General features: G+C 52.8%; 1 protein-coding gene across 3 annotated transcripts in view; it reads left to right on the top strand.

The window, feature by feature from the left end:
• Window positions 1–711: 711 nt before the first annotated feature.
• The window catches only part of Dipk1c (divergent protein kinase domain 1C), a 31,311-nt gene continuing 7,141 nt past the window's right edge, over window positions 712–24,881 (top strand). Inside the window, exons 1-5 of one of the 3 annotated variants that reach the window (XR_007105251.1) lie at window positions 712–1,085; window positions 9,754–10,434; window positions 14,964–15,128; window positions 18,580–19,183; window positions 19,764–21,096. Coding sequence is in view for 1 of the 3 variants with exons in the window: in XM_047527025.1 (XP_047382981.1) it covers window positions 903–1,085; window positions 9,754–10,434; window positions 14,964–15,128; window positions 18,580–18,795 (1,245 nt within the window). In the remaining 2 variants the exon portion in view is untranslated. Of the gene's footprint in view, window positions 1,086–9,753; window positions 10,435–14,963; window positions 15,129–18,579; window positions 21,097–24,881 lie in introns of those variants that run through there. The other 2 variants (XR_007105250.1, XM_047527025.1) reach the window with 2 other exon arrangements.

The raw sequence follows: 24,881 nt of genomic DNA, 5'->3' as shown, positions 1-24,881 counted from the left end.
GAATAGGCTTTGGTGCGGTAAATGCCAGGGCCAGCGGGGCGGGGCGCTTTCAGGGCCCTTCAGCTGTGACAGCGCCTGGGGGTGAGCGCCACCCACAGCGGACCAGCTTTTTGCTGGAGAAAGGTTTGGGGAGCAGGAGTAGCGCCTCTCTCTCTCTCTCTCTCTCTCTCTCTCTCTCTCTCTGTGTGTGTGTGTGTGTGTGTGTGTGTGTGTGTCTGTCTGTCTGTCTGTGTAGGGGAAAGTATGGGATCCCCGGCGCCCTCCTGCTAAGTTAGGACTGGGATTTGAACATGGAGGCATGCTCCTCCAGGTTTTACAGACGTGGACATTTGGACAAATTGCTGAGCACTTTCTCCTCGCTCCGGATAAGCGGGAGGTAGTGCGCCCTCTTCACACGGACCGGAGTCCTGGTCCGCCTGGGCGGTTTCATCGCAGGGCGGGTGGGAAGCGCGCACCAGGTCGTCCCAGGTGTTCCCCTGTCAGGTCCCGACTCCCAGCTCTACACGGAGTGAGGGCCCGGAGGAAACGCAGGCTGAGGTCAGGGTCCGTGGAGAGGGCGGGAGCGAGGGGTCCAGGTGAGGCCCGGGCACTCCCGCGGCTCCGAGGTGGGGCGCAGGCAGCGGACCCGGCAGTCGGGCGAGGAGGGCGCGGGCGAATCCACGCGGGTTCCGTCTGAGTGAGGGGCTGGTCTTCGGGGGAAAGTGGGACGTGGCCGCGCGGTGGGGGCGAGCGGAGCGGGGCGTCCGGCGCGTCCCCCAGCGGCCAGCGGGTCCGCCCGCGGGGCTCGGTGCGAGCCCTCCCCGCCTCCCCGCGCCGCCCCTCCCCCGGCCCCGGGCGCCTGGAGCTGCGACGCGAGCGCTGGGCGCGGGCTGCGGGCGGCGACGGGGCCGGGCCGGCTGGCCATGGCGCGGGCGGCGGGCGCGCGGTGCGGGCGGTGCGCGCGGTGCGGGCGGTGCGCGCTCCTCGCCTTCGCCGCGTGGACCGCGGGCTGGGTGCTGGCGGCCGCGCTGCTGCTCCGCGCGCACCCGGGCGTCCTCTCCGAGCGCTGCACCGACGAGAAGAGCCGGCGCATCCTGGCCGCGCTGGTAGGTCCCGCCGCCGCACTGCCCCGCGCCGCGCGTCCCGGGTGGGGCCCTCCGCACCTCCTCGGGCCACTGGAGGCTGCGGCATCGCTGCGCCCACCCCACCCCGGGGACCAGGGCCGCGGTGGGGTGGCACCGCCCAGGGGAGGGGGCCCGCCACCTGCGTGGAAAGCCGAGGCTCACGACCTGGCTCCCAGCCCCAGTCCTCTGGGCGCGGGAAATAGCGCTCCCCTTTTCCTCAACATCGCTCCTTTGTCCCAAGACGGCGTTCCTGCCGGACTGCCCGCCGCCACTCCTGAGCCCACGCTCCTGAAGAAAGTTTGCGGGTCGGTTCCCGGTTTCTGGTACTAGCGACCAGTGACTGGCCGCCGGGTTCGGGGACGAGCTGGCGCGGGGTTCGGCGCTAGTAGGGGACGGCACTTCTGCCCCTCTCGTACTCCGGCCCCTAGGCCAGCGCCCTTTTTTGAGTCCACCCTGGAATACCTTGCTCGTTGGACGCTGACGCATGGTAGGGCCCCGCCGCTCTGCGCCTCAAAGCCAAGGGCTCGCCACCGCCGGGGTCCGTGGGAACCAGGGCAGAGCGCTTGCGGATGAGCGCAGCTTGCAGCCCAGCAGGTTTGGCGCCATGAGCGGGCCTGTGCTGGCCCTCACTGCAGTCTCCCAATGCAGGAGGGCTTGCATGCTCACACAGTCAGCTCGTTGGCTGGTCGGGACAGTTAGACAGAGACAGACACACTTGGCTTTTGCAGACTGCTGTGTGCCCTGGGCCTTGTGCCCCAAAACAAAAAGCTCATCTTTTCTTGATTCCAAACAAGAGCTGCTTCATTAGTCTTATTGTTGGGTGCAGAAGATGATGTGCAGCAGAGACTGGTAATAGACACCCCCCCCCCACACACACACAAAAGGAAATTGAAGAAAGAAGACAGCAGCAACTATGTTACTTGATTTCTTAAGTGATTGTTCATTCCTAATTAGTGACCATCTACACATTTGGTTTGAAAGGTGATCTATTTAAGAAATCACCAACACATGGGGACTTTTCAGTCCGATTGCTTACATATGGGTGGGGTTTTTGGATTGCAGATTTTCAAATCGTAGCAGCATAAAGGTTTTTAAAGTAAATGATTTTAAAGATGAGATTGAAAAAAAGAACTAAAAGAAGTCATGTTCCCTAATTGAATGGAACTCTAATGAGTTGGTTTTTCAGTGAGACACATTATAGACTCTCTGTCTACCCTCTCCACTGCTGCACAGAAGTTCTATCAAATTTTAAGTTTCAAGAGCTATTTGGTTTTCTCAGTAACTCGTGTAAAAATTCCTTTCAGTTATAAAGACTTTTCCCCCCTCTATTTGGGGGGAGCCTTTTGACTAAGGTAAACAAAAATTAATAGGTTGGCAAAGATGCAAGACCTATTTATAAATTTAATAAAATAATATTTTAGATTAAAATTTAAAAAAACAAATACAGTTTTTCATTTATTTATCTTTGGCCAAGAGGGGAAAAGCCTAATGGAAATTAAATAGCCTGATATAATTTAAGTAATTGCTAATCATAACTTTCCCAGCATTCCAGGTCCAAAATTAAAACCAATTCTGTTGAGAAGTTTGCCAATACATTGTCAACGGCAGCCATATGGAATCGTTTTTTAGTCTGACATACCACTGAAGAGAGTGATTCTGCCTACGAAGGCTCTCAGTCTTAACCGTTGCCAAAAAGAAGGATTCAGTTACCACATCTGCCTTCCCCCAGTCTGTCTGACGGTGTCAGTGTCTCAGGTGAACTGATGTGTCCCAAGCTGCCTGAATGGCCCTGTGTGAGTTTGCTATTCCTCACACATGCTCAGAAATTCTCTCCCCCTTGATTCCTGCCACATCTTTCTGCTGTTTTCATTCTGCCTTTGCTGATGTGAGACCTATCCAGTGCTCTGACTCAACTTCTGCCCAGGACACTCTAAACTAGGACAGGCTTAAATATGACCCCAGTTCCCACAGCCCACATGGGGCTGGGCTAGGCTGCCAAGCAGAGGGTGGCATTGTGGCTTCTGAGGACTCCCGTTGAATCGAGCCTCTGTGTCCTGGCTCCCCGGCACTTTTCATTTCTGCCTGGCTTTCATCCTACATAATAAAACTGGTTGTTATTTTCTGATTGGCCTCCAGACTCTCATTAGCTTTCACTCTGAGTACCGGAGCATAGCAGAAACAACTCTGCCAGCCCAACCAAAGGGAGACTCTGGCAGAGCCGGGAGCTGTAGTGAATCCCCTACTCCTGTTCCCAGGTCCAGCACAGCAGCTGGCATTGCTGGCCTGGGAGAACCTGCCTGCAGATACTGCCACCAGATGATGAAGTTAGGGGATGGGAGCAGAGATCTGTAGGCTCTCCCACACTCCCAGCCCAGTTCCTGAGGAAGCCCCCACATCTAGGGACACGAGTTCTTAGAAGAACCAACTTGAGTTGTTTGCAAAGATTCATGCCTGGGTCTTGGACCTTTGGATTTTCCCAGTCACACTAAATGCTCCTCTTTCTGCAGCTTTTCAGCACCTACGTAGTCTAGTTGCATAAGGAGGCTCAGCCAGGCCGGGGCATTTGGCCTGCTTGCTCAGTGTGTTGCCTGGTTGCTGCTGCAAGCAGCACCCTTCCTCAAAGCCTGGAAGATGCTGCTGCTGGCACCATGTGGAGTACCTTTACATGTATTTCATTTTTAATCCCCTCAACAGCCTTTATTAGGGATTTGCTGTTTAGAGCCCATTTTTCAGAGCTCCAGGGAAGTAAGGTGACTTGGCCCTTCCTTTCCACAGTGTGAGCAGCCAGGGGGTGACCCTGTGCAGTCTGACAGTAGGAACCCAGGCAGTGCGTGGTTTCTCCTGTGATTAAGCCCTAAGCTGTTACTTGGTGGATACTCGGCTCTTCCATAGCATGTCCTTTTCAAAGCACGTCACAACTATCCCCAGAGACGTGTTCTCAGAAGGCTTAACTGCCTGTGGCTGGTTAGTTCTTGATGGGGTTTAATGTTGTTCCTTCGTTAGGAATTCCTTTTTAACAGGGTAGGCTTATCTTTCTTGGTGACCTTGAAAGCAGCCAGGACCCACACCCAGGAAGATTTCATAGCAGCCACTAGCTTTTCCCTGAGTGCTTGGCCACGTTTGCTTATGGAGAGGGATTGCGGAGTGGACCAGCCAAGGGCTGAGATTGTGCAGTACACGGCGCAGCAGCTGGAGGAAGCAATACCCTCATGAAAAATGAATGTGGCTAACCACACCGGAACTGGACGCTTCTTACAAAAGTAAGCACATAAAAGAAAACAGCCCTTCAGCGTGACCTCTGAGAGCCTGTTAATGGTCTCCTAGATTAGAGTGGACAGGTTTTGTTTTTGCCTGAGAACCATGATACAAAATGTAAAGACACTAAGTAACAACCACAAAGGATACTTCCAACAGGAGCTGGCTCCCATGCTCCATGGGAATGGGTATTTGTGTGCATGTATACACATCCATGAGAAACACAAATCCTCTGTGGATTTAATTAACTTAAATAATGCTTGAGTTAAAGACAATGAGGCATTTTCCCCCTCTCAATTGATTTAAAAATCTGACACCTGTGGATTTTGTATGCACGTTTGGTTACAGACACGTACCTGTTTTCAAGCTGGCAGTCAGGAACTCCCCATAAGCAGAAAAATGTCTGATAAAGTCTGACTTTAAGAATAAACCGCTGTGTGTGTGTGTGTGTGTGTGCACACGCGCAAGTGCGGAGGGGGAAGGAGATGGGGGTCAAGCCCACGGCCTTGTGCATGCTAGGCAAGTGTGTTACCACTGAACTAGCCCTAAATAAACCACTTTTATTGAGTTAAGAAAATTGATAATACAACAGGATATGCTGCTAATAAGATAATCCAACTTTTGGCTCTTGCACGATGAAAGCTTTACCTTTCAAACTTGTAATTTGTATGTTTACTGTCTTTTAAATTGCTGGATTAAGTCTTCTGCGTGGTTAGCAGGCACAGGCATGCAGAGAGATCCTGAGCACTGCTTGTAGCTCTGGTAACCCGCCACAGACTTACGACTTATAAAAGGAGGGCAAAGCTGAAACGCCAAAAATGCTTCATAAAGGATGGTGGAGGAGAGCCACTCTGGGAGAACTACATGTGTGTGTGTTTCAGTGAGTTCTCTGCTTTAATGTGAATGATCCCTCGTGGCAAACGAGGTAACTGGGGAACTGAAATGTTAGGTCAGAAGCCCAGGATCTCACTGTGGTAACTGGCAGGCCCAGGCCAGGCTTTGGTTACCCCTTTCACTTCCTGCCCCTTCTGATTCTCTGCATCCCAGCAAGGAGCCAGCCATGTAGGAGGTGCACTGGTAAGCCAATGTACTGACCTCCGAAAAGCAGCCAAAATTAACATTCCTCTTAAAAACCCACAGGCTGATGCCAAATTCAATGGCTATATCTCTGTGCAACTCCTGTCTGGAATTGCCTTCCGAGTTCACTGGACCAAACCTTGAATACACATCACTTTGGATTCTGTTGTATTTCTTGGATGCAGGACACTCTGAAGCTGCAGTCAGTTGCTGAGCTGGGGACCCAACACAGTATTCACATGGCCACTATTCAATGAGACCTGGGATGGAGAGGGGCTAGGATGCACCCCAGGGGGCGGGGCAGTGTCCCAGGAAGGTGTGTTTGATGTGTGCAGGGTGCCAAGCATTTCTGTCAGACAGGGATGCAGTCTTGACAATGCTCATTCTGTGCTACCGGTGTGTGCTTCATCTTGGCTCTCCCCTCTGCTGGTTCCTTCTGGTTCTCTGAACACTAGGTGCTACTTTGAAGTTTGGACTGGGCCTCTGCATCCTCTTCCCTGAGACTGAACCAGGCTCACCCTCATTGTTCTGGGCTGGGTTCTGCTTCGACTGTCTAAATTGAGCTCAGATGCGTCTCCTCCAGGAGGAAGCTCCTGACCGCACCTCTCCTAGCCAGGGCTGGGAGGGCAGAAAGGGGGTGCTCCTTGCTGAGCCTCTGGCTGAGGAATGTGCACGCTCACCTTGCTCGGCCTCGTCAGGCATCCCAGGACACGACACAGTTGCCCTCATGGTACAGGCACACAAGCAAGCACATAGCCCGTGATGGGGACCCTGGAGGCCACCCCACCTGCCCTGGAGCTAAGCCTCCCTGTCTTGGATGTGTCACCTTCCAGTGCCTTGCAATTACACCCAAGGCAGTCACTCAGCGCTGTGAACTGACAGGTAGCTGCAGGTGGAGGATGATCCCTGAGTGTTCACACACGGCCGGGTTAACTTTGGAGGCTGGTGCTGTCAATTTGCAGGTGGCAAGGTGGGGCTGAAGCCTGAGGCTTTGCCTGCCACCATTCCCAATCCTGGTGGTATCCAGCTGGCTCTTGGGCCCCCAGGTGTCATTCGTGGCTCATGAGCAAGATGGCTGCAACTCAGATGAGAAGAGTGAGGGTCCTGGCAGTCAGCTGCTGGCCTCCTTCCTCCTCTGCCCAGAGGCAGAGGGAAGCCACTGTGTGGCCTGCCCTTGCCCTTCTGTCCTGGCCTCCCATCAGCTGCACTCAGGACTAGGCCTCCCCTCCCCTCCTGCAACACCGCAGTGTCCTGCAGCTCCCGCAGGTCACCTCTCCCCACTGCACACCCTGGGCTTCTGCTGCCTGCTTTCCCGTCTCTTCCACTTCTGCTCTGTGCTTCATACAAAAGTACCTTTGCTCAAATATAAATGTAGGAACACCAGAGAAATGTTTACGAAATTGAATCAAGCCATGTTTGAGTGTCATTCTTGGTTTGTTTTTGGTGCTGGGATTGAACCCAGGGGCACTTAGTCACTGAGCCACATCCCCAACCCCTTTTCATTTTTATTTTGAGACAGGGGCTCACTCAGTTGCTTAGGGCCTTGCTAAGGTGCTGAGGCTGGCCTGGAACTTGTGATCCCCCTGCCTTAGCCTCCTGAGTCACTGGGGTCACAGGCGTGCACCACCAGGCCCAGCTTTTATTTTTTATTTTTTTCTTATTTAAAAGGAAATTTAAAAAGTGTTTATTACAGAGATGTGAAAGACTGTAAATACCAGGGAAAAAGAAAACACAAGTAAAATCAGTGGCCGGCACTACTGCTGTGGTTCCCGTCTTCTCAGGTGCACCCCTTCCTTTCCAGACCATGCTGCAGGTCTCTGAGGAGCATGGCCTTTCCACTGGGGCAGTGTGGAAGCAATGCCGAGCAGCGTGGCTGAAGCCACGGGGGCAGCTCATCCCTTCCGTGCTCATTTTGTGACCAATTGCCTTGGAAAGAGGTACCCGCATTAAAGACTGGCACTTTGCCAAGATTCTGTGGAATTCCAAGAAGAATGCACATGATTTCAAGGGTGTTTGGAACTGTTTTTTCTGGGTGTGCATATTAATGCAGCTTCCTCTTGGGTGTTGGTGTTCCAGCCTCAGGTGGCTAGAGGGTCGGGCTTCTGCCTTCTGACTGGAGAGCTCTATCCCTTGCAGCACTGTCTTTGGCAAGTTTGCCCATCCCTTAGGACATGCAGAGATGTAAAGTGTCACAGCTGGCAGGGGACCCTCAGCAGGAAGCCATGTGTCTGTCCTCTGGGCTGTTGCCGGGTCAGTGCCCAACGGTGCCTGGAAATTCAGCGCTCAGAGCCCTGGGAGCCTTTCTTGCTACTATGTGGTCTGAACAACTGTGATCCATTATCCAGTACTTTGGGACCAGGTGTGTTTTGGAATTCAAATCTTTTGGGTGTTAGGAAGATAATATGGTACACATGCACTTTATTTTGCATATGGGAAGCACCAGTAATCAAATTAATAATTTTGCAGCAAAATGTATGCAAATGCACACCAAGTCAAATACATGCATATAAATAGCCTCACATTTTTTTTTTCAGTCATGAGGCCAAATGAGTTGGGAAAACTTGTAGTTTGCAGTTGTTTGATTTTGGAACTGTATATGTGTCTAAGCACTGGGTTCATTTTTCAACTTCAAGGAGCATCTCTTAATCTCTCTGGGGTTAATAAAGCTAACAGGATACAGCCAGCTGGTCTTTGGGAAGCATATAGGTAACCAGACACTTGGTTATGGTGCCGTTCCAGAGCCTTCCACCTGCTCATGCTTTGTAACTGCCACACACGCTTTGCACTGGCTGTCCAATCCTGTGCCGGGGAGGCAGGTCTGTGTGATAAGGGAAGGGACCTGAGGCCACAGCAGCTAGGTGACATGCTCAGGATATCACAGCAAAGCTGGGCCAGGAGCCAGACTTCCAGCTCTTGGGCCAGTGCTTTGTCCTATGCTACATGATGCAGTGTCCATAGCCAGTCATTCTAGGTGTCTTATAACCAACAAAGTGGGGGTGGAAAGTCACTTTTAGATTTTATACGTTCCTTATGACCTTGTAAGGATGAAGGCGACTGGTTTCATGTGCTGTAGGAGTTCCAGGGAAGAAGAGAGGCCTATATGTGCTGGTGTGGGAGGAAGATTCCTTTGTGGGAGAAATAGGTGGGATTAGAAAATATGCTCAACCTGTAATAAAATGAGTCTGCAGATTTAGATTTCCTAAAAAAGATGATAAAGAAAGAATCACAATCCTCTCTTTCTTTCTGCTCTGTATCCCCTTCTTTCCTTCCTCTTGCAGGATTGTTGGCTGGACAGTCCTCTCAGGGAATTTGTGGTGTAATGTTGGATCTCCAGTGGTTCTGTCTTAAAGTCCCATCTGAAGCTCCTGGATGGGCTTCCTCACCCCTCTGGGACCACAAGTACTCGATACACACCCCGAATGTATGAATGTATCCTAAGCCATTCCTCCAGCCACAAGACCTGTTCTAACCCCTGTGTCCTCTGGGGTTTCTCCTCCAAGCATCCATGATCCTAGAGCTGCTAGCCATACAGGCCACACCACTTCATGTTGAGAACAGCAAGCTCACAGTGTGTACCTGCTGGAAGGGAAAGTACCGTGGTCGGCCTAGGGAGCAGGGGAGGACCTGGGGCCCATTTGGTTTAATGGCACTTGGGTGGGAGTGTTTGATGCTCTGTGGGGGAGCGCCACATGCAGCCAGAGTTGAGATCCACTGGCCTGGGCCAGAGCGTTCATCTGACTCAGGTTTTCCCAGGCCCAGCTGGACCACAGAAGACAAGTTTCTGGCGTCCAGATGTCCTGTTCTAAAGACTGGTCCTCTGCCCGACTGAGTGATGTAATCCTGATGAGGTTCTCTTCTCTCGCTGAATGAGTTGTCCCTGGGGTCCACAGGGGGCTGTTTCCAGGACTCCTGTGGACACAAAACCCCAATCTGGGGTGCCCCAGGTCCTTGTATCAAATCGTGTAGTGTCTGCACGTAGGCTGCCCACGTCCTCCACGCTCCAGATCCTCTCTAGATGACTGAAGCTCCCTAGAGACGTGCAGGGCCCGGGAGCGACATACTGTGTGTTGTCTAGGAAGGAAAGACACGAGAAAGGTCTGGGCACGTTCAGCGCAGATGTAAATGAAAAATATATGTCTTGATGGGAGGTTGGCTGCAGAGCCCACGGATACGGGGGCCGTCTGCGGGCCCCCATCCAGGCGGCCTGTGGTTTCTGGGGGTTTCTCTCTGCGGCTGGGTCAGGAGCTCCCTGAGAGAGGACCAGCCTGTGCTGTCCCTGCGGCTGCCCTGCGGTGACCCACTCTTCCCTTCCTTCCAGTGCCGGGACTACCGGGGCGGCTGGCTGGTGGGCGACCTGTGTGAGGACCTGTGCGTGGCCGGGGAGCTGCTCTACCAGCGCTGCCTGTACTACGAGCGCGGCAAGAAGGTGCTGCAGGCCCGGTGGCGGGGGAGGCCCGTGGTGCTCAAGTCCAAGAGGGAGGCCTTCTCCAGCTTCCCACCGCTCGGCCTGCTGCAGGAGCAGGAGGCTGGGCAGCGGGGCCCAGGCATCCCAGAGGCCGAGCTCCTCCTGGTGCTGGCCGGGGAGGTCAAGAACACCCTGGGCCTGGAGCTGCCCAACAGCAGCATGGGGCCCCTGTGGCCGGGCCACCGGGGCCCAGGCTGGCGGCAGCAGCTGGCCAGCGCGTGGTCCCTGCTCCAGCAGGAGGAGTACGTGCACCTTAGCCTCCTGCAGGGCCTGAGTCACCACGTCCTGCCTGTGCTGGGCTCCTGCGGCCACTTCTACGCGGTGGAGTATCTGGCCGCCGGCAGCCCCCGGCACAGCGCTCTCTTCCCTCTGGGCCGGGCTGCTCCCCGGGGAGGCCGGGCCCAGGCCCGGGCCATCAGCCACATTGCACTCAGCTTCCTGGACATGGTGAGCCATTTCGACCGTGACTTCTCCCACCGTCTCCACCTCTGCGATGTCAAGCCCGAAAACTTTGCCATCAGGAGTGACTTCACAGTAAGTGGGCCCGGGAGTGTGTCTGTGGGGTGAGCTGCACCACCGGGTCTGCGGGAGGAGAGGAGACTGGCGGGAGCACAGCGGGCCAGGCTGCAGCCACACAGCCTCAGATAACTCTTCTTCCAGACCCTTCCTTACCAAGGCTGGCAAAGGATCTAAATAGATGCATGGCACCTGGAGGCTGGGTGTTCCCCGAAGGAGCCACAGCCCAGCAGAGAGGGCAGGCAAGGCCTCCCTGAGGGAGGCTCTGGTCTCAGGTAACGCAGTGGCTTCGTTGAGCTACTTGACAGGCCAGCGCTCCTGAGGAGGAGCTGCAGAGGGTGGTGTGGCCTGGCCTGGGCACACGATGTCCAAACGACGGGCAACATCCCCAATACTCTTCTTCTGGAGAGCTTCTAGTTCGTTCTAGTCTGTGTTTAAGACTTCCAGAAGGACGTGAGGAGTCTGGTGCCTGCACAAGGGAAGACCCACCTGGGTGCAAGTTTGCTGCTGCGCCTCCTGCAGAGGGCAACTGCGGGATACACGTGGCAGAGAGAGGGGACTGGGGGTGCCCTTTATTACAAGCTATCCCGGCCCCGCATTGGGCCAAACCAACGTGTCGGGTTAGCTGCTACCCCTAACACTGACCTCATTGTCTGCCATGGGTACTCGGTCACTCAGTAGGAAGTGGGGACAAGACTGCCTGTGACGCACTGGCATTAACGGGGCACGGGGGAGCTGTGCTCCGGCCCCTGCTCTTGTGTGAGTCTGTGCTCTTACACTGCAGGCGGACACCAGAGTGAGCTGATCGTTGTGGGCCTGCCTCCCAATGGAATAAAGCCCTTATCCTGGTTAGGACATAAAGGGACACAGAGAAGATGCCACTGCTGCTGGCCGTGGGCTTGGATGGCAGGTAGCACAGGGGTTACCTAGCCTTCTTAAAGCAGTTTGCCGTCTAGAAAAAGAAATCTGCCACAGCCTGCCTAAGGGACCTGTCCCTGCGAAGGGCACCATAGCATCCTGACCTCACAGGATTGTCCTAATGCCCTGTCCTTACTGCCCTGGAGGGACCCACAAGCAGGGGATGGCTTCAGGTGTGGAAGGTACGGAGCTGGGAGGTTCCAGCAGGTTCCAGAAGGCTCTGGGCAGGGAGCGCTGGAGGAGCTCAGCCTGCAGGGGGTGCTCTGGGCTCCCCACTGCCTGGCAGGTGAAGCCCTGAGTTGCAAGGTGCCAGTTCCCACGACTCATCCAGCAAGCATGCCTGAGTGTCAGTGAGTGGAGCTGTAGGGCTGCAAGCTCCAGGGACCTGAGTGGAAACCCGCTTCGCCACGGGGCTGGGGCTGGGGTCTGTGTAGAGGGGGGCCCTGGCGTTCATGCGCATTGTGCTGGTGCTCGCTCCTGGCTCGTGCAGCATCCTGCCTCCAGCACTTGCCCATTGTGGTCACCAGGCATCTGCTCAGTGAAATCCTGACCATGTGCTCCTCACCGTGCTTCCAGAACTGTGCCCCTGCAGCTGTCCCGCCTGCATTGGCACTGGTGCCCGCGGGGCGGGGCAGGTGGGGAAGGGTGGATCTCTTCACAAGCCTACTGATCTTGACCCCTGAAGACGCTGAAGGACAAGTCATCCGTTTTACCTGGATTTTGTCTAAGTGAAAACCAGTAGTCCTCACATCATCCAAGAACTTGTTAGGAATTCAAATTCTCAGACTCCATCCCTGCTGAATCCAGTCGGGCTGGATGGGAAACTCTGGGGTGGGACTCAGCAGCCTGTGTTGTAGAAACACCTCCTTCCAGGTGGTTCCGGCTGTGCTCAAGTTTGAGAGCTGGGTGCTCTGGGTCTCAGTGGGTGGGTCCTGCCTTTGAGCCCCAGCTGCCCTGCTGCCCTGGGGTGGGAGGGGTGCCAAGAATCCAGGATTCCAAGTCTCCCCCACCTGCAGGCCCAACCCCCTGCAGGTACTGAGAATTCATTCAGTGGTTGCAAATGAACAACTAGGTCAGGGCTTGGTGACCCCAGACTGTCGCCAGTAAGTGATCCTTTTGAGCAAACCACATCTTCCTGCTCTGGAGAATGAAAATGGAGAGTGGAATATGAAATGATTCCCTGCCGTGGAGAATGAAATAATTCCCACTGATCCTTCTATTCGGATGCCTGAGGAAATTCGGAGAAGGTAATGCAACTTTGGTAATTTTGTGCAGGAAGAGCTTTACGATTCTCCTGATGTTAAGAGACATCGTGCAGGTTTTTGCGCTTGTGTGCTTACTGTTCTTACTTTCTGTGTAGTGTTGTGCTTTCAAGAGCTGCAACTCATCCTAGGTGCACCGTGTAAATCAGGAAGTAAACCCTCTCTGGGGCAGGAGAGGGAAACCATTAGAAACGGCAGAGAGAAGGAGCGAAGAGCTGAAATTCCACCTGGGAGCCCGGGAGGGGCTGGGGAGGACGCCAGGTGCTGTGGGGAGAGGAGCAGGCTTTGGTGATGCGTTAGAAAGATGGCAGGTTCATTAGCACAGCCCTCAGCCATTTTTAGTGCATTAACCAGGCTAAATAATGAAATCAGCCATTTATTTTGGCTGAACAATGAGAAAGGAAAGATTGATTAAAATGATAAATTTTGTTTGCTGTGCCTAAATTAGTTATTAAGCAAAGTCCTTAGATAGGATAAAGTTCCCTGCTCTTTATTTTCATTATTCTGCACATATTTTGAAACAAATTATGTTTCCTCCTGCTCTGTTTTACTAAATAATTCCCAAGAAACCCAATATTGCCTTCCAGCATCAATCTTAAATGAAAAGCAAAGATAATAAATAAATAAATAAGATCCAGAGAATGCGTCTCCCACGGCTGCGTAGAACCAAGGAGGAAACGAACACCAATAAGCCAGCGCTTTTCCAGGGGCTGACTTTGACGCTGGCCTGTGAGGGCTTGTGAAATGTCACCAACGCCATCAGATTCATCAAGTTGCCTGGTAGCTGCTGCTTAATACCTGGAAGCTATAAGCTGCATGACTTGGGCAGACTCCAGGTTTTCTCAGATTCGAGCTCATCTTTTTTGTTGTTACATCCAGGTGGTGGAGGAAAATCTGCATAATTTAGAAATTATTCTTTTTCTGTTTTTGAAACCTATTTGTTTGAAGCCAGGAAGCTAAATCTGAAATCCCAGGGGCTTGTGAAGTTGTGCTCACGGTAGGAGTTGGAAGTCAGTCCTGTTGGGTGAGGAGCCACATATATCCATCCTGATTTGAGTATTTTGTCCTTTCCCTCACATTTGGTCAGTTGGAAATCCATCGATGTGGGTAGCAAATGTGCCATCAAACCCAGATAAAAATCCCGACTCTCAAATATGCAGGAATTGTCAAATCAAAATGGAGTAGCTCATGTCAACCCTAACCAAAGCACTAAAGTAAATAAAACCAGGAGTGTGGTTTGGATGTGAGGCGTCCCTCAAAATCTCACGTGTGAGGCAATGTAAGAAGGTTCAGAGGAGAAACCATTGGGTTTTGAGAGTTTTAACCTAATCAGCAAATTAATCCCTGATGGGATTAGCTGGAGGCAGGTGGGGTGTGGCTGGAGGAGGTGGGAATTGGGGTGTGGCTCTGGGGTGTATATATTTGTATCTGGCCAGTGGTCTGTCTCTCTCTCTGCTACCTGATCACCATGGTGTGAGCTGCTTCCTTCCACCACCCTCTTCGGCCATGATGTTCAGCCTCACCTCGAGCCTCGAGGAATGGAGCCAGACTTCTATGAACTAAGACCTTTGAATCCGTAAGCCCACAAATAAACCTTTCCTCGTCTCTAATTGTGCTGGTCAGATCATTTAGTCACAGCAGCAAAAAAGCTGAGTAAGAAGGGAGGTCGTGGAGAAAGGTTGCATGTATGATTCCACCACAAAGAAGACGGTCAAAAAGCACCGCCTTGCACAGAGGCCACTGCAGCCTTACAGATGAGGGACTTCTGCAGGGACATCTGCCCAGCAACTCTGTCAACCTCGGACTGACGCCACACTTGTTATCAGTCATTGCGACCAAGGATATTGTTTCACAGCGTCCAAAGTAATCCTTGTTGTTGCCTTAAAAAGCTTCCCAGCCTCAGCCTGAACACGCCCGTGCTCCATCCCAAGCCTCTGCTGTTCCCACGGCGCCTCTCCCCAGATACCAGTGTTCCTCCGAGAATCTCTAGTTGTTTTTGTTAATAGAATGACAAAGGTCAGAGTCCAAAGCTGATCAAGTAATAGAAAGAAAATTCACTTTTAAGCCATTTCAGAGATTCTACGTTTAAAGCTGAGAAAATGTTCAGAGATGAAAAGTGATACTTGTGGTTATGGTTCCAAATCCTCGGCTCTAACCAGTGACAGCCAGGGTTCTTTTTGCAGTCAAAACTTTGCAGTACAATCCATGATGACTGTTTAAAGAGAACAATGTGAGCTCTCGGGTGGGCGAGCTCCAGGCCTGGCCTCCGAATGAGGGCAGAGGAGAGGGAGGGAGAGGGAGCCTGGGGCAGCTTCTGTGGCCCCGGCCGTGGCGTCTTCTGATGGCTCTGTGCTGTTTTGATTACAGGTAGTGGCTATTGATGTGGACATGGCCTTTTTTGAACCTAAAATGAAGGAGATTCTTGAGCAAAATTGTACAGGAGATGAAGACTGCAATTTCTTTGACTGTTTTTCAAGGTGTGATTTGCGTGTGAACAGGTGTGGAGCTCAACGAGTCAACAGCAACCTGCAGGTCAGTGGGCTGCTGGGGGCTGGGACAGCACCGTCCCTCTGGTGGCCTCTGACCTCCTGCGCCGCGGGTCCCTTCCATGGAGCTGAAGAAGGGGCTGCCAGGCTCTCTCACACGCTCCAGGTGTTCAGAAAGGGCCGGGCAGGGGAGTTTCACTGTCTACCATGGGGTGGTGGTCAGGGGACCACTGGGGTCTGCTGGGTGGAGGTCCCAGCAAAGCCAGCTGCTGTGCTTCCTCTTCCCTGAGCTCCGCTGAGCCTTGGCTTGGAGAGCTGCTCTCGGGTCCAGTGTCTGCATCCACATGATCCCTCACACACACACACACACAAGAATGAGAGCCCAGAGAGGGTAGGCTCAGGCAGCAGGGGTTGAGGAGGGAGGAGGAAGCCAGACCAGGTCAGCAGTAAGTAGGGGCCGGTAGGGCTTCAGGTAGCCAAATTGGGTCTTGAGGCAGGGAGGCCCCACATCCAGGGTGGGGCACCCCATCAGAAGGACATCCTTTGGTGGAAGTAGTCCCTTTCTGCCCTCACCCGAAGTTCTTGGTGGATGTGGGTGATGGGACCCACAAGGGCCGATGGTGACCAGAGGGAGGTCTGAGGCTTTGCACCAGGAGGCAGTGTGGCTGGCCTCACCACTGCTGGCTGTGGGTGTGCCCAGGCTCTCGCCCACACTTCACCCCTCCCCCAGCTGCGCCCCCCTGAGTCCGTCCCTCCAATGGGCCTCGTACCTGGATGGGACCCTGGAGCAGGCCTGAGTGCAGACTCTGTCAGAGCTGGCCAGGGGAACAGCGAGCAGGGCTGTCACCCTGCATGGAGGATGGGTTTTGGGAGATGTGGACAGTCACGTTGTTAATCTGGTGGACTTTGGCCAGGTCAGATAAAAGCCCTGGTTCTGCCACCCCACAGTCCACCCAAACCTCTGGGTGGAGTTCCAGAATCACAGTGGGCTTCCTCTTCAAGGAGGCCCGGCGATGGTGTGACCTGGAGGCGTGCCCGTCCCTGGTGCATCTCACGAGACCCTCCTCCAGGTGTGGGAGCAAGGTGATTTCCGCTGGAGCATTGCCCCTTCTCATCCCACCCACAAAACGGGAACACGCCTTCTCTCCAGGGCATAAGGCGCCTGAACTCCTGTCCATTCCCCATTCATCAGGGGGCATGGGGACCCCAAAGAACTCGGTGAGAAGCAGCAGGTACCAGATATAAACACTGAGATCCAAAGAGCCAAAGAAATGGAAAATCATTTCATCTCACCAAAGACGTGCGTATTGAAGTCTGATGACAATAAATTTATTTTGTCTATCGGGAATAGTCATTAAAATACTATTCATTACTAGTTGAAGCTTCAGGGAAATAGATAACTATCTATATTGTTATAAATTATAAACTATACTCTCTGGAGGGTTGTGTTATAGATATTTAGATTGAACAATTTCACTTGTCTACACACCTGATTATTGCTTTTGAATAAAGTCCTAGGAGTGAGATTGCACATTCTTTAAGAATATGAGATAATTGAAGTGTTAAGTTTAAGAAAACACAGACTACAAATCACTGTTTAGATTATGATCCCACTTTTGCTAACTAGGATATTATTGGAAAGATTGACATCCAACTGTCAAAAATAATTATTTCTGAATGGTAGGATTATAGTTTATCTTGTAATATTTCTATTTTTCTAACTTAAATTTTACTAAAAAAATCCCAGCCATGCACAAACTGATTGACAAATCAATGGAATAGATTAACAAATATTCATGAATGGACTTGATAAGTGTGCACTCAGTGTGTGACCAAGTGGGTGTTGGCCGTGTGGGAGCTGCGTTGTGTAATGACTGGGGAAGTGGCAGGCCCAACAAATGGTCCAGTTAACTCCTGTTCATTCCTTATGTCACTAAATTCCAGATGGTCCAAAAACTTACCTGTAAAAGGTGAAACCCTTAAAGTACCAGGAAAGAAAAAAAGGAGAATGTGAATATTATTCTAGTAGAGGGAAACCTTTGTAAGAATGGAGCAAAGCTCAGAAGCCAAAGGAAGAACATTGCACAAACTATCTTTTAAAAAAATCCACATGGATAAAGAGGCCACAAAATTACCAAAACTATGAGCAAAGCAAAAATATTTGCAATTCCCCTCACAGACCAGAAGTGTAGAGCATGGATGGAAAATCATCCCTGCTTTGCAGAGATCATGAAACCCCTCAGCCAGGAAGCCCACCAGAACTTCTTTACCAGGTGTTGCCTGCTTCACAGCAGCAGCTTCTGGCAATCGGTCAGTGCTGGAAAGGGGAGGGGACAGATACAAGGCTGAGTCCCTTTGCCTCCTTAAGAGGGCAACCCTGCAGGTCTTCCTCAGCTTCCTAGAGCTGGGTCCCCAAGAACACCCCCAACAAATCCCTGCATGTGAACTTGCAGTATTGCTCATAATAACATTTGTGCAAAATAAAGGAAAATGGGGGAAATGTATAAATATACCCTGAGACTCTGGGTAGGATGGTTGAGTAAGCAGTCACCCCTCAGAGGGGAGCCCAGAACCCTGGGCTGGTTGGAGATTGAGATTATGGTATATTCTTCAGGACAGTTTAAAGTCCGCACATGAAAATGTGTTCTTGATTCAAAAAAGAAATAAATTTTTTTAAAAAAATAATCCTTGCCTTTGTAGGGACTGGGAAATGAAAGTTAAGGGTATTTGTCTTCTATGAACTAGCAAAGCAATAAAATGGAGGCGTTTGCTGGATGACGCCAACAGCAAGTGTGAGGTGGGAAAGGAAGCGCTGTTCGCTATGCGGTGCCCAGGCCGGCTCTGGGCAGGAGGGGCCGCTGCGAGCGCAGTGAGCAAATGTTTGAACTGGGCATTCCGAGAGACCTTAGGCATCAGTGAATTTCATAGCCTTTTAGAAGTAATGACTGTGAGATAGTGGCTTAATTTTTTTCTTCTGCTTCTAAAATAAAACAGTTCGAAGGCTCCTTTGAAGAGGCCTCTTTCTTCAGATGGGCTCTTTCACAAAGCTCGGAGCACATTTCTGTGCCACTTTTCGCTGCGCTCCATTTGACCCTGTCAGGTGGTAGCATTGCTGCTCTGACCCACTGTGGACAGGACAGCCCACGTGAGCGGGGGCAGGGCAGGGCCGCTGCTGAGACCACAGAGCAGCTGACTCCACGAGGACCTCTCCTGCCCCTTTCTTTCTCTCTGGAACGGTGTTCGGTCTCTGTGAAGCATGGCCCAGGACTCCCCGCTGCTGCAGGCTGGAGTGGGTTTCCTACCGCTGGGGGACAGGCTCCCGCTCTCTGGGGTGGGGCTCTTCCGCTGCAGAAGGGAAAGGCCCTCCCAGAGTCCGGTGGCCTCTGCAGGGTCCTCCCTGAAGGAGCGGGGCGAGCCCACTGCAGAACCAGCTATGGACTTGGGAAGCCTTTAGATGACTTGCCACCCTGACTTCACTGCGCATCCTTCTCCCTCAGGTCATCTGTGACAAAATATTTCGCCACTGGTTCTCCTCCACTCTCAAGAGCTCCGCCGTCTCCTTCCAGCTCCGGCTGCAGTTACAGCAGGCTGTGCGGGAGTGCACAGACCCAGAAGGCTCCGCAGGCAGCTGGAGAGCAGCCCCCAGCGTGTTCTGGAAGCTTCGCAGACTCCTTCAAGCCGCGCTGAAGGAGCTGCAGGAGGCGGAGAAGTAGACACCCCGGCTTCAGTGTGTGCAGTCGAGCAGTGACCTGGGAGCCATGTCCTCTGCAGCCGCTTTCATGAGGAGACGTTTTCACTATGCAAATGAACATCTCTAAGGTGTCGTGAGGACTGGCTGCTCTGTTGCCAGTGCTGTCGAGTTTCGCCTCTGCCGCTGTGATGAAGCCTCCGAGCTCTGCCCCAGCTCGATCACGTTCGTTGATCTGACCCTCCTGTCACACCCTGAAACTGAAATGACGGCGGGTTACAGGGCGTCTTCCTGCTGGGGCTCTTAGAAAACAGACCGCTCATGCCGCATCCTGAAGGGAGCCCTGTGCCCGGCAGTCAGAGCAAAAGATCCCATTGCTCTTCCCTGTCAGCCACTCCAGTGTGTGCACACAGGTGAGCGTGCAAGTGAGCACGGATGTGCACAGGTGTGTGGACTTGCATGAGTGTACCCACATGTGCTTGTGTGTCTGTGAAGAGCAGCATGAATGCGTGTGTGCACATGAGTGTGTGCAGACAAGTATGTGAACGTGTGTGTGCTTGCATCGTGTGTGTGCATGAATGTGCATGACTGTGCACATGCTACTGCTCATGGGGGAGTCCGAGGATGCCTGTGTGTGCACATGTGAATGTGAGTGTGCACCTGCATCAGTGTTTATCTACGCTGTAAGCGTGTGCACCTAAAGGAGTGTGCATGTGAACATATGCACACGGATGGGTGTGACTGCATGCTCGAGTGCAGGCATCTGTGTGCATGTGAGTGTGAGTAGGTGGGCGTGGGACGTGGGGGGCTCTGTCTCTGTGTGCCTGGGGGAAGCTTGCTCAGCTAGCAAAGATGAGTGACCTTCTCGGAAATTAAATACGATAAAAAGGAAGCAAGCTAGTCGCCCTGGGGCGCGGGCTCTGCCTGGGAGGGTGTGTGGCCGCTGTGGTTTGCATTCTGTGGAATCAGGTGATTTTTCGGGTTGTGTTTTAGGGAGCACTTTGCCACTGACCACGGCACGACTTCCTTCAGAGCAGGGAGCCGTGGGCTTGCGGGATGCATGCTGGCGTGGGCAGGGCCCACGGGTGGTGGGAGGCCAGCTCCTGCCTGCCGACTGACGGGCCACGCCGCAGGCACGGGAGCCTTCTTTGGTCGGTCGTGCTCTTCAGGATGCGCTTTCCTGCAGTGGACGGAAGCCACAGGAGGCAGCCACCTCTGCTGGCTTCCTGGCAGGGTGGGCGAGGGGCCCCGTGGAGCCAGCGAGGCTTTCCACTCAAGCTGGGACCTGCGAGTCCTGCAGGAACTTCTAGAACCACACATGGCGTGGAGGGGAAGTCCAGAAAGACACAGCAGGACGGGATGAGGAGGTGATGTCGGGTTCCAAGTAGAAAAGGCCAAAAGCCGAAGTGTCGAAACTGCATGAACTGAAGAATTCCCGACAGCTTCTGTCCCCAGCCCCCAGCCCCTTTCTGATCTACACCAAGGTTCTCCAGGTCTTCTGGGGTCATTTCCGTTGTGGGCCTGTCTGCACCAGCTCACTCCCAGCGAGATGTGGCAAGGGAAACCAGGATCCCACAATCCCGCCAGCCCATTTCTGCGGTCCTGCAGACGCGTGAGGTGGCCACACTGACCTGCTCTTCCCGCCCGTCCCTCCCTGCAATGTATCGGATGTTGCCAGCTGTCACACAGGGGGACAGGGTCTCCACCAGTCCTGTACCCGAGGACCCACTTCTGTGTCAGCAGCATGTCCGACTCTTGTGGCACAAGTGAACTGAGACCCCAGCTGGCAGACTCCCACCGCCAGGACATGGGCCCGGGAGCCGGGCGAGATCCCGGCCCCTGCTCCATTGCAGTCTCCCGTGGGCAGCTTATCATGGGTGGCAGGGTCCCAGGAAGGCTGGTGGAGACTGGGGAGGCCGGAGGCCCCGGGCTTTGCCACCTGCGCCCTTGGGGCCTGAGCCCCAGCTCCTGCCACCTTTCCTAGTGGCTCTGGGCTCACTGGCCAGGCAACCAGTCTCCCAGTGAGGGGAAAGTTAGTTTTCATTTCCACCAAAATGGAAACAAATGCTCTGTTTACCGTGGAGACTGTGCAGGGTGTAATTACCCAACACACAGTGGTTTGCTTGCTGAAAGGGAGCTTTTCATCTCCTTCCTCTTACGTTGGCTACCGGGTTCATGCACTTCCCCACCCAGCCTGGAGAATTCCCTGTGAGACAGAGACTCTTAAACAATCTGTGTGAAGTTCAGGTTTGTTTGATTTTTATTTTCAAACCCTTGCAAGATAATGCTTTTATATAGTGCAATAAAAGCACCGTGTGTATCAGTACTTAATTGTTGTAGTTTGGTGGTCCTGGATTGAGTCCAAGGGCCTAGCACACGCTTGGCAAGTGCTCTGCCACTGAGCTACAGTCCCATCCTTAATATTTGTGTTTGTTTATTTATTTATTTGGTGTTTTTTAGTTACATATAACATCAGGATTCATTTTGACATGATTGTAAAACATGGACTATAATGTGCTCTAATTTGGTCCCTGGTACTCCCCCCACCCCGTTCCCTTACCTGGATGCTGCTGATCTTTCTGCTATTTACTTTTAGTTTTGATTTTTTTTAATAGTTAGTGTCCTGTGAATGTACATGAGGGTGAGATTCATGGATGCACCTAGGGAAGTCAGGCCAGATTGATTCCACTCGTCTTCCTTCTCCCGTCCCTTCTCCTTCCACCTCAACCCCCTTCATCAAGTTTACCAATCTTTCTTCTATTTTGATGGAGTCCTCCCCCTATCCTTTTTTTCTCTTTCTTATTCTGTCTCCTTCCCCAACCCCTATGGGTTTGCTAGGTTTCTCAGAAAACCTTCAACCTTTGACTTTCTGAGTCTGGCTTATTTCACTTAGCCTGATAGACTCTAGTGCCATCCACTTACCTGCAAATGCCACGATTTCATTCTTCTTTATGGCTGAGTAACACTCCATTGTGTATATGTACCATATTTTCTTTATCCATCTATCTGTTGAAGGTCACCTAGGTAGGTTCCACAGCTTGACTACTGTGAATTGTGCTGCTATGAACACCAATGTGACTGCATCCTTACGGTATGCTGATTTGAAATCGTTTGGATATATACCAAAGAATGGACCAGCTGGATCGTATGGTGGTTCCATTCCTAAGTTTTTGAGAAATCTGCGTACTACTTTCCAGAGTGGTTGCACTAATTTGCAGCTCCACCGACAATGTATGAGTGTACCTTTCCCCCATATCTTTGTGAGCATTTATTATCATTTGTACTCTTCATAATCGCCATTCTGACTGGAGTGAGATGAACTCGAAAAACTTGACACCAAAAAAATCCAGATAATTAGTGGGTGAAAGAACTAAACAGACTCTTCTCAAAAGAAGAGACACAATTTGCCAACAAATATATGAAAAAATGTTCGACATCTCTAGCAATCAGGGAACTGCATCTCAAAACCATTTTTAATATTTTTAATGTGCCAAGCAGGATGCTTCTTGGCCTAGTTGAGCATAGGGGAAAACGTCTACCTCTGTGAATTCTGTTTTACCAACACTCACAGTAGACAGACTCTCTCAGAGATATGCTGATGGGACTTGAGAAGCTTATAAAGGCAAGTTAAATTTTATCCAAATTAAAGCAAGCCGTGCATTACCATCCAATTCTTTGTCAGAGACCAGTTTTCAAAATGTATCCTGATGGATTATGGTTAGAATGGTCTTCTGATGACAGAAACAACTCCAGGTGGAACATCTGGTGGGCTTTCAGAGGACACACCTCAACACCTGGCAGGTTTAACAAGCTTCCGCATGGAGATCACAGGGGGTCAGGCCACATGAGTTTGTAGACACCTGAACTGGTCAGCGAGGGGGTGGACTTCCTGGCCTTGCCACTTGATGTTGCAAACATTTACAGACGCTGCCGACATTGCCAGACCTCCTCTGGGTTCTCCTCTCCTCACATGAGGTGAGTGGCTGAAGGTTCAAAGCACGTCTCCTCCTGGAGCAGCAGCCTGGCTTCCCAGGTCCTGCCTGGGCAAAGTCCCAGCCCACCCAGGCCTCTGGTGACCCAGGACAAACACTCAGGACAGCACCGTAAGTTATCAGAAGAGCAGCGATTTTTAAACTGGATTCAGAAGCTGTTCTTTGAATAGCTGGAGGTAGAGGAATTGGCTGAAGATTTCTAAAATCCGTGAGCGTATAAAGGAACGTTTGATTTGCTGTGCTGGCACCCCAGCTTGGTGAGTGAGTGCCACCCTGTCTCCAGCATCTGTTAGTTCAGGGGGTGAATGGTCCCGCTCCCTGCCCCGCTCCCCATCTCTTCCGCAGCCCATCATGAGGGGAACTAGACATGGCTGCATCTGAGGCAGGAGGACCCTTAGCCAACATGCGGGGCGTGGAGTAGAACCTGGGGTGGGCCAGTTCTCCTGACGCACGTGGCCCGCCTGGACCCTGGCCAGTGCCTCCTGCCCCAGAAGGATGGGTTCTGCAGCACAGGGCCCGCAGAGGCCCCCGCAGCGCAGGCGCAGAAACCCAGGGGACAGGAGGGGTGCCGTGCTGGCTTGGCTCCGACGGCCGGTGGCTCCTCCTGAGTGAGGTGGCAGCAGCGTCACTGTTGTGTGCGTCATTGGTCCTGTAGAACCCAGCCAGCCACACCCTGTGAATCCAGGCACCGGGATGGAGGCCTTTGCTTGGGGCCGGCCCTTCAGTCCCCTGTAGAATCTCTCTCTTCCGCCATCTTCTGGTTTGGCCACCCTGGCCCCTGGTGCTTCAGGGAGAGGCCGCACTGATGCCTCCTGCAGTCTCTGCCCCGAGGTGTGGGAGGCTCGGCTCAGTGCAGACTTCCACGTGCTCCGCCTCTGGGAGGCCATTTCCCTGCTCGGTCCTGAACCTGTGAAGGTGTCACACGGCGTTTGGGCCAGGGCTGTCTGAGGGAGCAGGGAGAGGCATGTGGCCCTTAGCCGTGGGTCAGGGTCTGGGTGGGGGCCCTTGCCCCGTCCTTGTCCCTGTCCCTGCCCTCGAGGGCGACGAGCTTTGTTTTCCACAGTGGAAGTCTGAGAGAAGCAGAGCATTGCACACGGGTGGCTCAGGACACACGATCACTCTGATTTTCAAAGTTTTTGAACATAAAGAGACTTGAAAGGTGTACCTCAAAAGCACAGAACGCACGGTAAGGACAGAGGCCCACACGGAGAGTTTCCAGGAGAGGGCCCATGAGAATCCCCACACCTCCCTTTTTAAGTTGTTCCAAAGCAGCTTGTGCACAGGTTTCCACCTGAGCAGTGAGTTTTTTCTGAGTCACCTTGAGTTGCCTTCACTATTCAGCCCCAGCTGGACTGGACTGGCTGCTGTATCAGGGCAGATGGACTGAACTGGTGTGGAACAGTCAGCGGGTACTTACAGAAGGTTCTGGAACTTGGAGCCAGAAGCCTGGTCTAGGTCTAGGAATCAGCTCTTGTGACTTTAAAACTTCCCTGGCCTCAGTGTGTGAATGTTCTCCAGGGAGCTGAACAAGACATGTAGGTGAAGGGTGCAGGAGGCGGGAGATCAAGGTGCAGCTGCAAAGTTTCAGTCTCCTCTCCCTCTCTGTGGCGGGTGGATTCGCACTGAATAATTCACTGGTCAGCCAAGCAGAACTCCAGCCCTCCACAGCTGCCACACCTGAAATCTCGTCTCCATGATGGTGCGGGCCCTGTCCATAGCTCAGGGGTCCTCGTGTGCTCCCGCGCTGCCCTCTAGCATGAAGGTCTAACTGACCAGGAGGGAGGAGTGAGGAAGAAGCTCAGGGCCCTGCACGCTCTTGTCTGCTCCTGATTCCCAGCAGGGCGCAGAGGGGGACTGTTGGTTGGATCAGGGTCACGCCCTTCTTTAAAGCCGTGTCTTCCAGGTGCCCAACTCCCAGAGCGTGGGGAGGGCACGGGGTCCATGCAGACAGAGCAGCTGACCTGCAGGTGCCACCGGCCTCCGGCCGACCTCCCTCCGCCAACCTCCCCTCCGCCCGACCTCCCCTCCGCCCAGCCTCCCCTGGGTGCCGTCTCAGCTTGTCAAGCCTTCTGTGGTGCCATTTTCTTTCATCACTGTTCCTTTCATCCTCTCCAACATC

This window comes from Sciurus carolinensis, chromosome 15 (assembly GCF_902686445.1).
Source record: "Sciurus carolinensis chromosome 15, mSciCar1.2, whole genome shotgun sequence".
Lineage (NCBI taxonomy): Eukaryota > Metazoa > Chordata > Mammalia > Rodentia > Sciuridae > Sciurus > Sciurus carolinensis.
Note: the sequence above shows the minus strand (reverse complement) of the source record. Positions and strands in the feature narration are given on the sequence as shown.